At 44.1% G+C, this 12,687-nt stretch overlaps 2 protein-coding genes and 1 long non-coding RNA gene across 14 annotated transcripts in view; 1 reads left to right on the top strand and 2 right to left on the bottom strand.

Annotated features, from left to right (window-relative positions):
* The window catches only part of KBTBD4 (kelch repeat and BTB domain containing 4), a 5,336-nt gene extending 2,551 nt beyond the window's left edge, over positions 1-2,785 (top strand). For all 3 annotated transcript variants that reach the window (XM_007112959.4, XM_055083520.1, XM_007112960.3), the window contains exons 3-4: positions 632-738; positions 1,184-2,785. In XM_007112959.4, coding sequence (XP_007113021.3) covers positions 632-738; positions 1,184-2,044 — 968 coding nt within the window. In that variant the 3' untranslated portion in view covers positions 2,045-2,785. The remainder of the gene's footprint in view (positions 1-631; positions 739-1,183) is intronic.
* A 366-nt stretch (positions 2,786-3,151) lies between these two features.
* On the bottom strand, positions 3,152-7,677 carry PTPMT1 (protein tyrosine phosphatase mitochondrial 1). Of its 3 annotated transcripts, none has more exons than XM_055083521.1 (4): positions 7,122-7,677; positions 6,940-7,020; positions 4,842-4,980; positions 3,152-3,488 (listed from the first exon to the last, which is right to left on the bottom strand). In XM_055083521.1, the coding sequence occupies exons 1-4, from the start codon at positions 7,293-7,295 to the stop codon at positions 3,355-3,357; spliced, it is 528 nt and encodes a 175-aa protein (XP_054939496.1). In that variant the 5' UTR covers positions 7,296-7,677; the 3' UTR covers positions 3,152-3,354. The 3 variants fall into 3 exon arrangements, with proteins under 3 accessions (XP_054939496.1, XP_023989234.3, XP_054939497.1); XM_024133466.3 differs by having other exon boundaries at positions 4,789-4,980; positions 7,122-7,643; XM_055083522.1 differs by lacking the exon at positions 4,842-4,980 and having other exon boundaries at positions 7,122-7,674.
* Positions 7,678-9,645: 1,968 nt separating this feature from the next.
* LOC114485448 (uncharacterized) overlaps positions 9,646-12,687 on the bottom strand; it is a 10,076-nt gene continuing 7,034 nt past the window's right edge. For 7 of the 8 annotated variants that reach the window (XR_008616847.1, XR_008616845.1, XR_003678882.2 and 4 more), the window contains exon 3: positions 9,667-9,991. This is a non-coding gene — a long non-coding RNA (uncharacterized lncRNA). Of the gene's footprint in view, positions 9,992-12,687 lie in introns of all 8 variants that reach the window. The other variant, XR_008616850.1, reaches the window with a different exon arrangement.

The raw sequence follows: 12,687 nt of genomic DNA, 5'->3' as shown, positions 1-12,687 counted from the left end.
CCGCCTGCCAATGCAGGGGACACGGGTTCGAGCCCTGGTCCAGGAAGATCCTACATGCCGCGGAGCAACTAAGCCCGTGTGCCACAACTACTGAGCGTACACTCTAGAGCCCGCGAGCCACAACTACTGAGCCCGCGTGCCACAACTACTGAAGCCTGTGTGCCTGGAGCCCATGCTCTGCAAAAGAGAAGCCACTGCAATGAGAAGCCTGCACACTGCAACAAAGAGTAGCCCCTGCTCGCCACAGCTAGAGAAAGCCCGCGCGCAGCCACGAAGACCCAATGCAGCCAAAAATAAATAAATTTATTAAAAAAAAAAAAAAGAAAAAGAAACAAGGCAATTTTGGGGAATTCCCTGGCAGTCCAGTGGTTAGGACTCCATGCTTCCACTGCAGGTGGCATGGGTTCGATCCCTGGTCGGGGAACTAAAATCCCGCATGCCACATGATGCTGCCAAAAAAAAGAAAAAAAAAAGAAACAAGGCAATTTTATGTTAGTTTCTCATACACATACATATACATACATGGTGGTAGTCTAACAAAGAGGTTCACGTTTTTAAAGCCACTTGTTCTAAATTTCCCTTTTGGATTGTCAGATTGCCATTGACCATACCTTTCCTCTGGTTTTTACAGATGGAGTTCCATGTTCCCAGAACCCAACAGAGGCAATAGAAGCCTGGATCAATTTTAATAAAGAAGAAAGAGAGGCTTTTTCAGAGTCACTCAGGACTAGCTTGAAGGTAAGGCAGATATCTTTAGGGTTGGGACACCATGATATCCATGCATTCCAGCCATTTATTGGCCTGGCCTCTTTGATGCTGGTAAATAAGTCTCTGGCTTGAAACTGATAAGAGCTGGGGAGGAGGATGTGTGTGAGACCAGAAGCCACCAGCCTCTGGGCTCCAAAGCTCCTGGAGAGAACTACTCTCGTCATTACATTAATGATCCGAAGTACCAGCTCATGATAATTATAAAAAAGTCTGGAATGAGTGTAACAGGTTTTCTGTTCCAGCATAAGATGCCTGAAAGTGATTAGAGGAGAGTCAGGATGACACACAGTAACTAGAGCAGAGTAGGTTAGAGCAAGGTACAAGTGTTTGGTCTAGGACCTTAAGGATATGTGTCTCAAGTGAGCCTTAGCCTAGAACTGATAGATACCATTTATACCTTTAATTTCACCAATAGGAAATTGGGGAGAATGTACACATTTACCTGATCGGGAAAGAGTCATCTCGTACCCACTCGTTGGCTGTGTCCTTACATTGTGCAGAAGATGACTCCATCAGTGTAAGTGGCCAAAACAGCTTGTGCCACCAGATCACTGCAGCCTGCAAGCATGGCGGAGACTTGTACGTGGTGGGAGGGTCCATCCCACGGCGCATGTGGAAGTGCAACAATGCCACTGTGGACTGGGAATGGTGTGCGCCTTTGCCCCGTGACCGACTCCAGCACACCCTGGTGTCTGTGCCCGGAAAAGATGCCATATATTCATTGGGTGGCAAGACACTGCAGGATACCCTCTCCAATGCAGTTATCTATTATCGGGTAGGTGATAACGTCTGGACTGAGACAACCCAGTTAGAGGTGGCTGTGTCAGGGGCCGCTGGTGCCAACCTCAACGGGATCATCTACTTGCTAGGGGGGGAGGAGAATGACCTGGACTTCTTTACCAAACCGTCCCGACTCATCCAGTGCTTTGACACAGAGACAGACAAGTGTCACGTGAAACCCTATGTGCTGCCCTTCGCTGGCCGCATGCACGCAGCTGTGCATAAGGATCTGGTGTTCATCGTGGCTGAAGGGGACTCCCTGGTGTGCTACAATCCCCTGCTAGACAGCTTTACCCGGCTTTGCCTTCCTGAGGCCTGGAGCTCTGCCCCATCCCTCTGGAAGATCGCCAGCTGTAATGGGAGCATCTATGTTTTTCGGGACCGATATAAAAAGGGGGATGCCAACACCTACAAGCTTGATCCTGCCACTTCGGCTGTAACTGTCACTAGAGGCATTAAGGTGCTGCTTACCAATTTGCAGTTTGTGTTGGCCTAAGGCTGTGAGGGGAAGAGCAGCTGACTTTTGCCCTCCCTTTCTCCAGCACCTACCCATCCAAACTCAAAGTCCCAGAGGCCCCCATTCAGGTACTATGTTATTTTTTGGCACATGTTAGAAAGGCAGTGCCTCAACCCTTGAACTCATAAGGGTGTTCGGTTTGGGGCTTTTTAGACTGCTGCTTCTCAGCTGGCTGCTTGAACTGAGAGTAGGCCAGCCTGTTCGCCATCCCCTTGTAATCCCGTGCCTCCCTACAGAGCACATAGAGCAAGCCTCTTCTCCGCCCTTAGGCACAGCCTCCCCTCTTTACCTGATCAGTGTTAAATAGAAGCACCCCTGATCCCGGGACAGAAGGAAAGATGCCCAGTCTTCCTTTTTTTTCCGTAGCCTGTTAAGTGGCTAATTGGTCATTTTTCCACGAAGAGTTAGGTGTTAGAATTCTCCTTCAGGCTTTGGTTGGGAGAATGGACTAAGCTTAAGGTGTCCTTCACCAGCAAGAGTCTACCCTAGAATTCAGGACGTTCGTCTATTGTTTTTCATCTATCTGTCAAGAAATGTATACTTTGGTTTTATTTTTGGCTTATTCCAAGGAGTAAGCCAGAAAGAAGTAGAAAGGATTATTTCTGATTAATCGCAGAAACTTTTTTCAAACTCAAATATATAAGGTCTCTACTCTTTTAAAAGCTCTAAGCTAAGCCAAGAGCTAGGAACTGTTCATACAAATAAAAGTTTTTGAAGGGATATGTGTGTCTGTTTTGAATTCTGAAGGGTTGACTTCCTAAGGGAAACTAATTACATACCCACACATTTCTAAGTCAGTCACAATACTGATTGAATCCCATACTTCCTTGTCTGCATACAGGATGACTGCTCCAAAAGTGAGGAGAGCCCCATAAGGCCAGTGAATTAGGATTCTGACAGTGGCAAAGAGCCATAGCTGAGTATTTCTCTTCTCTTTTCCTAGTGTTAAACGTCTTTGAGTTATGGGGGTAAATATCATTAGGCACAACATCAGGTGCAGGACAGATTTCTTTGACCTTTGGAAAAAAACCCTTATCCCTGTCCCATATCCCTAGGCCCCATGAATAGAAGCCACACTAAATCTTCCTAGTCACACAACAGTGTTATTTCAAGAAAATGAAACAAGACACAGGGAGTGAAATTAACCATTACTTAGCACATTTCTATTATGTCAAGTTTGGGCTTAAGCCCCCTTTGGTCCTGTTAAACATTTTCATTCTGTAGCAAGCCAGGGTTGTCCTGAGTTCTTTCTAATCCATGTACTTCACGTCTGTGATGTGTGACAAGTCTCATTCTTTGCTGCTCCTGCAGTGATCACCTTGTGGAACTCTTTGAGAACTTCCAGCTGGCCAGGTCTGATGTAGATGTGTGACCGGATCTTGGTGATGGCTCTTACGGCCTCCTCTGGAGTCCAGTTGTACACCTGAAGTGCAGGGTTGGGAAATCAGAGAAAGAAAGGACCAGGTGTTAAGGTGTCCTTGACCCAATAACAAGTGCTAAAGGGCTCTCAGAATTTCATTTTTTTTAAAATTCCACTTTGCGGGGAGTTAGAAGCCATGCCCCACATATTATAAGTGGGAGAGCACTTTAACCCCTTCAAAGTCCCACAATTCTATGCAATAGGCTGGGGGAGGCGGGGGGGGGACACAAATCAGTCTTTCTATCTAATTTTTATTCTGCCAAACCCTGGAAATAGAAGGTTGAACACGTGAAGCTGAGATCCTAAATTCAAGCGGGCCTAGGCCTACTAGATGTCCTCTCTGAGCTAGGCTGTTGGTTACAAGAGTTTCCTGGAAGGAGTACACAGTCGATGTTTTTACGCAACTTGTCACCATGTCTAGAAAAGAGTACTTTTAAAATTTAATTAGGAGGGCTATCTTTGTGTCCTCAGGATACTTACTGGTTTAGAACTCAATAGAACCAAGAAAGTATAGATTTTTAGCCTGCTGGTTCAGTTCTCACTTTGCCCAAAATATCTCCCGACACCCAGTTTCCAGCAAAACAGAGTCCTAATGACCAAAGCTTTAGTATTGTTAAATCATATATTCACCAGTCCACAGTAACACAAGGCCAGGCTGTTTGTCTTTACATTTCCTTTTTCCTTAAACTATCTGCATTGCTTAGTAAATGCTCTGCACGGGCCTCACAGGTAACAAAAATGAGCTGGGGGTTTGTAACAGGAAAGGATGGACTAGCGTACTGGCTTCTAAATGTTTTTAAAAGCATCCCACCTGCCGATCGTAACAAATTGATAGGCAAAATTCTGTTGGAGCCACTGTTTCTAGAAATTAATGTCCAGAACTTTACTCTGCAATACTTAAAGAAACGTGAGTCCTATAGAGCTGTAAGTGATCAGCACTATTATCTACAGAACTGGATTTCCTGACGTGTTTATGACAAGTGTTTCTAGCCTTTTGCTGGTATTAGCATCCTTTGCAACTCCATTTTTTGAGTGCTTGTTCTAGGTCAGGGCTTGACATACTTTCTCATTCAAGCTTCATGACACATTTAGTTTGATGAAATTGAGCAATGGAGAGGGGAAGCCACTTTTGCCTAAGGTCACACAGCTGGCTGGTGACAAAGCCAGAGGTCAGCCTGTCTGCAAAGTTCAGGTGCTTTCCACCTCCCAACAGCCTGAAATTGGGAACATGGCTCCTAGCAAGGTCTGCCAGTAGACTGGAGATCTGCTGTAAAGGGGACCGGTCCAGAAAGACCTTTTCTACCTGAATCAGATATGCTGCCACCATAGTGGCACTTCTGGAACGCCCAGCCTTACAATGCACGTAGACAGACTGGCCTAGCGACTGGTACTTGAGAGCAAACTGGACTCCTTTCTGGAGGTTAGCCAAGGTTGGGACTCCAGTCATGTCTATCGTGCTGAGCCGCAGCTGCTCGACTCCTACATTCTTCCACTCCTGGAACGAGGTCCACCAGCATAGAAAAGAAAATGAAAAAAGCCTGATGTGAATGGTAGGAAGATGGGCTCCCAAGAGGCAGCAAAACAACAAGGAAGCTTCACGGTTTACTACAATGTGAATATACTGTTTACTGTTTGCCTACAAAGAAACTTCTTTCAGAAATGTCTTTAAAATGGCTGACCTACATGGCTGGTCTTTCATCACACAACAGCAATGCTACTGAGTTAGGATTATGTCCAAGATTTAAGATGTTCTTAAAGTACCATCAGTAGCTTTAGTACCAAAGCTAAAGTATTTGAATCTCTAGCTACAAAATTCGAGCTGTATAAAATTCATCTACAAAAGCTGTGTAACTATTTTTGCATGATCCAGCTGCAAGGCTGGACTACTACGTTTTGCAAGAACTTTCTGTTTCTCTGTCCATAAGCCTCCTCTTTTTTACCACTTATTTTGCGAGGGTATGTGGTAGAAAATAGAGTTATTTTAAAATTAAAATAATGCACCTACTTTTGTTAGTGCAATATTATCACTTAGGAGGAAGAAAAGAATAAACAGGAGAAATAAGGCCTCTGGCAAACTGGGCAACTTTATTTTTTATTTTGCCTTAAGACTTCAGGTAGGCTCCAGCTACTCTTGATATTAATCACTTTAGCAAACCAGAAACTTATGACTCCGAATGAGAGTCAGTATTTTATACAGCTCATGAAATTAATAAAAAACAGCAAAATCTGGCAGCATGGGGCTTATACATCAATTACATCCGAAACACCTAGGGAGCTTGCTAAATGTTCAGATTCCTGGGACCCCACCCTAAAGTTCCTGAGTCAGAATCTCTGGGGGTTGTACCTAGGAATCTGCTAGTTTAACAAGACTGCCAGGTAATTCTTAGGCATATTAAAATGTGGGAACCACTGCCTTGGAGATTTCTTTTCTCTAGGCTAGTGGTATAAGATAGCTGCTCACAAATGTCAATTGCCTCACACCCAGAGACGAGCACTTTCTGTGACTTGCTCCGCAGGACGGACCACGTTAAGGAACAGTCACTATTTTGGCTAATAACTCCTGCCTGAGGTCTTGTGGCAAAATACTGTGGGAAATCCAAGGAACTGTTAACCCATTCTTTAAAAATGTATGCCATCACTGATCAATATATTTTAAATGTGAGTCACAATTTTTTTAAGATTTCAAAAAAATCTGCAGTTGAAATAACTGCATGTTCATTAGGCTCTATCAGTACAGTAAACAAGAAAGATAATTGTGCAGTGTTAATAGAAGTCAAACACTATAAAGATAGGGCAACATCTAATAACCATTATGAACAGTTCCACAAATAAGCATTCGCATCTAATGAAAATTATGTTTTAGGCCTGAACTTTATTTATGACAGTGCTTTGGAGTTCCACTATCATCTCTAACATATAAATAAAATTCCCTCAAATCAAAACCAAATGAACCCTATGCAGTTTTTGCAATGGGTTGTTTTATGATAAATTTACCGGGGATTGGCCATAGCTTTTCTTTTTACAGTTTATAGGGCCTTCATCTTGAATATCTAACAGTGTCTGATCCATACTTAGTGCTTAGGAAGTGTCCAATGAATGAAAGCAAGCCACAGAAAAGTTGCCTTTCAGTTCTGGTTACCGATTTGAGTTACCGAAATTAAGAATACATTTGTGCACAAGGGAATAATCAAAGTCTGTCAACTCTACTTTTAAATGCCTTTCACATCAGTTTTTATTTCACAATTAATTTCTACCCCCAGCCGCAGCCATTTAAGCTTAGAGGACCAGATCCTCCTCCTGAGGAGGCAAAAAAGCCTGGGACGCCTGTCTCTGCGGCAAGCTCACCTACAGCACCCCCTCCCCCAACCTCCTCCGGCTCGCCAGGCCCTGGGTGGTGGGCGAGGCCGGCGGGGGGCCTCGGCCCCAGCTCTGCCCAGAGGCCCCGGCGCCTCACCTTTGGGGAGTTGCACAGGAACCTCGTCTCATACTCCTCGTTCATGGTGATCAGCCCTCTCACGTTCTCGTCCTGTACCAGCTGCCGAGGCAAAGAGGGGGCTCAGAAAGGGCCGCCGAGGTCCGGGCGGCGCTCGCCTGGCTCCCAGCCCCGGCGCGGCCCGGCCTCCCGGCCCGGCTCACCCGGCGAGTCATGTTCCGCAGCGGCAGCGCGCCCAGCAGCACCGTGTTGTCGATACGGTTGTACCAGTCGCGGTGCGCCGGGCCCGGCATCTTCCCGCGGAACAGTGTGTACAGCAGCGTCGGGTAGAAGAGCACCCGGGCCAGGCCGGCCTCCAGCAACGTGCCGGCCGCCATCCTGCCCTACCCGGCCCGGCGCAGCGACGACCTGCCCACTCCCGGGCTCGCGGGGGGCGGCCGCGAGGAGGGCCAGAAGAGCGACGAGGCCGCGGACTGCGAGTCGTCCGCGGCCTCCAACGAAGGCGACACGGCCGGCGCGGGCCTCTTGAGCGCGGAGACCTCGGGCCCGGCCCCCAGGGACACTTCGGGAGAGCCTGGGCCCCGTGGGACCAGCACCATGTCTCGGGAGGAGGGGCCGCCGGCCTCGGGGGAGGGACCAGGGCTTCCCGGGCGGGAAACTGGGACCCCTGACAAGGGAGGGCGCGTCCTCGGTCCAAGGTTGTGAGTCTGCCGCGTGTGAAACTGTGACCGCTGCCTGTGCCATTGACCCCCCCCCTCCCGAGGGAGGGGGCTGTGACTCCAGGTGAGGAGGTCTCTGACCCCTGCGTGTGAAACTGTGACCCCGACTGAGGGAGGCGGGGCCCTGGCCAATGGCCAGTGGGCCTGTGACACCTTCCCCAACTACTGGCCAAAGGGAGGGGACTGTTATCCCAGGTGAGGGTGTGACCCCACCAAAGGGGAGACGTGACAAGGAGACTCTCTGGTAGGGGGAGCCCTGAAGGGGAGAGTGGAAGGGACTTTGAGCTTTTAAGTAGAGAGGCTTGTTGGAGAGGCCCTCATCCTGGACAAACAGGGGACCTGGGTTCATCTGGCCCTTCCTTCCCAACCCATCCCCCATCTGCCTGAATTCATGGCTGCCTCCTCCTGCACAAACTGCAATCAGTATGTGTGTGTGTGTGTGTGTGTGTGTGTAGTGAAATATATATATATAAATGTTATCTACACTATTTATGAAAATATATTAATATTAAACATATTATGATAAATATAAAACCCACAACCTGCAAATAGGCGAGAGGAATAGTTGTAATGCTGATTATTTATATTTAAATAGTACTCTGAAACGTGCATCTTGTGCTTTCTAAAAAGGTTTATCTCCTTATAAAAGTAATACATATTCATAACAACTGGAAAATACAGGAAAGTAGCATAATCCTACCACCTCAAATACATTTGTTTTTTCTTCCAGTTTTCTTTTCCATGTGTACCATTAAAATTTTTTTATAACAGCTTTATTGAGATATAATTCACATACCATACAATTCACCCATTTATAGTGTACAGTTCAATGGCTTTTAGTATATTTGCAGAGTTGTGCAACCATCATCACAATCAGTTTTAGAATATTTTCATATCCGCCAAAGAAACCCCATACCAATTACTAGTCACTCTCCATTTCCCCTCAACCCACCAGGCCTAGGTACCCATTAATTTACTTTCTGTTTCTATAGATTTGCCTGTTTTGGACATTTCAAATAAATGGAATCATATAATATGTGTCCTTTGTGTCTGGCTTCTTTCACTTAGCTTAATGTTTACAAGATTCACCCATGGTATAGCAATATCAGTACTGTATTTGTTTTTATTGCCAAATAATATTTCTTTGTATGGATATAACACATTTTGTTTCTCCGTTTATCAGTTGATAGGCATTTGGGTTGTTTCCATTTTTTGGTTATCTTGAATAATGCCCCTGTGAACATTCATATACAAGTTTCTGTGTGAACTTATGTTTTCATTTTTCTTGGATATCTATCTAAGAGTGGAATTTGGGGGCCATATGATAATGCTATGTGATTTATGTGTACCATTTAAAAAAATCATTGGTGTCATGTTGATAAAGTTTTGTATCACGATTTTTTTTCCACTAAATGTGTCATAAGCACTCTCTTTTTTTTTTTTTTTTTTTTTTGCGGTCCGCGGGCCTCTCACCGCTGTGGCCTCTCCCGTTGCGGAGCACAGGCTCCGGACGCGCAGGCCCAGCGGCCGTGGCTCACGGGCTTTTTTTTTTTTTTTTTTTTTTTTTTTTTTTAAATATTTATTTATTTACTTGGCTGTGCCGGGTCTTTAGTTGTGGCATGCGGGATCTAGTTCCCTAACCAGGTAGCGTGCTGGGGCCCCCTGCATTTGGAGCATGGAGTCTTAACCACTGGACCACCAGGGAAGTCCCCATATGCATTTTCAATATTACTACATTGTATTTATCATTTATAATAAACCTAATTAGTATACCATAATGTGATCATTCTATTATTAGACACAGGATATTTCCAAATTTTTGTTATAAAACATTTCTAGCATGAAATTTTTTTCTGTATTTTCTATATTTAGAAGTACTATATTAGGATAGGTTCCTAAAAGTGGAATTACTGTGTCAAAAGATAGTTTACAGTTTTTGCTTTATTTAAAGTATATAACCTGAAAAGTTCCCTCCTTACCCCCAAACCCACGTTTCAGAAATACAGATCTTTTTTAAGAGTATTTTTTAATATAAGTTTATTTATTTATTTATTTTTGGCTGCTTTGGGTCTTTGTTGCTGCACTCCGGCTTTCTGTAGTTGCGGTGAGCGGGGGCTACTCTTCATTGCAGTGCACAGGCTTCTCTTTCCGGTGTTTTCTCTTGTTGCGGAGCAGGGGCTCTAGGTGTGTGGGCTTCAGTAGTTGCGGCGTGCAGGCTCTAGAGCTCAGGCTCAGTAGTTGTGGCGCAGGGGCTTAGTTGCTCCGCGGCATGTGGGATTTTCCCGGACCCGGGCTCAAACCCGTGTCCCCTGCATTGGCAGGCGGATTCTTAACCACTGCGCCACCAGGGAAGTCTGAAAACAGAAATTTAAACCACAGTAAAGTATCACTCCACTTCTACCAGAATGACTAAAATGAAAGGACTGATAATACCAAGTGATGATGAGGATGCACTGTTAATATTTTAATAAATATTCTTTCTGGGTTTTGTCTCTTTCAACGAACACATTCTCTAACAAAAATGGGATCGTTCTGTACCTGTTAATTTGTTACCTGCTTTATTCACTAAGCATGTGTCATGAACATTTGCCCACAATTAAATATTTTTCTGTATCATTATTTGAAAAAATATATAATATTTAGGCTATGGCTATATCATATACTTTATCAAGTATATGATATACTTGATAAAGTATATACTTTTGTATCAGATTTTATGCTATTCCTACAATGTTATGATCCATAATACATCAGTACATCTCTGCTTTTTTTGTTGTTGTTGTTGTTGCATGGTGTGGTGTGTGGGATCTTAGTTCCCCATTCAGGGTTGGAACCCATGCCCCTGCATTGGGAGCGTCCAAGTCTTAACCGCTGGACCGCCAGGGAAGTACTAGTACATCTCTGCTCTTATCCTGATTATTTTCTTAAGAAAAGCTCCTAGAAAGGTATGTAAACTTTCAAATTCCTCCAGACGAACTACCTGGGGCCTCTCACTGCTGTGGCCTCTCCCGTTGCGGAGCACAGGCTCCGGACACGCAGGCTCAGCGGCCATGGCTCAAGGGCCCAGCCGCTCCGCGGCATGTGGGATCTTCCCGGACCGGGGCACGAACCCGTGGCCCCTGCATCGGCAGGCGGACTCTCAACCACCGCGCCACCAGGGAAGCCCCGGACTCTCTGAATTTTATTCCCACTAGCACTTGGAAAAGGTTTGCTTCCCTGAACCCTTGTTAACATTTTTAAAAACAAATCTTAATCAATTTGGAAGGCAAAAAATGAAGCAGGAAGCTTTTCATACTCGTTTATATCTCACATCAGGCTTTTTTGTATTTGGACTGTTTAGTGTTTTGTCTATATTGGGAAGCCCTTTGAAGTTAGAAGAATCTGTGTTCTTCATGTAATTGTTCTTCCACCCGACTCTGGGGTAATGGACTCTGGCCTTCCTTGGTAACTAGATGCAAGAATGACACTAGAGCCCTGCAAGGAGTGGCCCTAAGTCAAGGGGCAGGTAAAATGGGGAAAGTTACTGGTCGCCCTTTGAGAAATATCTGTTGAGCTGGACACTGTGAAAAGCATTGGAGAGAGAAGAGGATAACAAGACAGGTGTGGTCCCCGCTCTCATTTACCTCATGGTAGGTTGCAGGAAGTTTCTGGATGCTAAACAATTCATTCTCTTTTTTCATACTCAGCACCAAGATATGTCTATTCATTAATTCAACAATACCTATTGATGAATTGGGGAGTTGGATGAAGGTAGTCAAAAGGTGCAAACTTATTGTTATAAGATAAATAAGTACTAGGGATGTAATGTACGAAATGATGACGATAGTTAACATACTTTACAATATATTTGAAAGTTGTTAACAGAGTAGATCTTGAGATTCTCATCACAAGGAAAAAAAGTGTCTGTATGAGATAATGGATGTTAATTAAACTTATTGTGGTAATCATTTCACAATATATGGAAATCAAATTTTAAAAAACCCCAGTATTTATTGAGCACCTACATGGCATTATTTTAGGCCCGGAGGATATAAAACAGACAAGATCCCTATCCCCATAGAGTTTACCTTCTGGTGTGGGAAGACTACAAATAAAATATGTAAAATATGAAGTACAAAATATACTATGTTAGATGGTGATAAGTGCTTTGGATAGAAACAAAGTGGCAAAGGGGGACTGGAAACACAGGTGTATGTGTATGTAATTTTAAATAGGGTGGTCAGGGAAGGCCCAACTGAGAAGGTGACATTTAAGTCAAGACCTGAAGGAGGTGAGGAGGTTAACCACATGGATATCTGGATGTTTCTATGGCACAAAAAAGAACAGGACAGATTCTCTGCTTAAAATTAAGATTAAGATTCTCTACAATCTACAGCAGCTGGGAGACAAATATAAAATTAATTGTGATAATGTATGTGACAACATTCTATAAGCTATAATGGTCTATAAATGTAAGATGTTTTCAGTAAATTACACATAAAACTATTAACAAGATCATATATCAGTATTACAAATGTATATAAAATGATAAAGTACACAGTACAACTAAGGAATATGATAGTGTACAATTTAGGGGCTAATTGTTCAGATTTATATGGTACCAGAAACACTGTGGTTAGTTTTTTTTTCCCCCCACGGGGGAAAGAGGTGCTTCCAACACATGGGAAAGCCTTTGAGGCTTCTGCTTGGGAGTCCACTTATTTTTTTGTGGTAAGGTTGTATAATCAGTGTTTGTGGGTAGAAGAATTATTTGCTCTGGGAAGCCAGATGTTACAGAGAAATCATTTGCAAACCCATGAGTTATTTGCATGTTTGGGGCCAAAAGGTCCCTGAACTAAGTTTTCTTTATCTATCTGCATTTTACTGTCCCACAAGGTGTAGAACTTGTGGAATAAATGACCTTTTAAACGAACGAACGAACGAATGAACTACTGTACTGTTTGCGTTCCACCTAGATCCTGGGATTCCTGGGTCACTCTGAAGGAGGTCTTCAGGGACCTAACCTGGGTTATTGATTTTTTTTTTTTTTTTTTTTTTTTTTTTTAGTCGG

This window comes from Physeter macrocephalus, unplaced genomic scaffold (assembly GCF_002837175.3).
Source record: "Physeter macrocephalus isolate SW-GA unplaced genomic scaffold, ASM283717v5 random_971, whole genome shotgun sequence".
Classification (NCBI taxonomy): domain Eukaryota; kingdom Metazoa; phylum Chordata; class Mammalia; order Artiodactyla; family Physeteridae; genus Physeter; species Physeter macrocephalus.
This window is presented reverse-complemented; position numbering and strand designations above follow the sequence as displayed.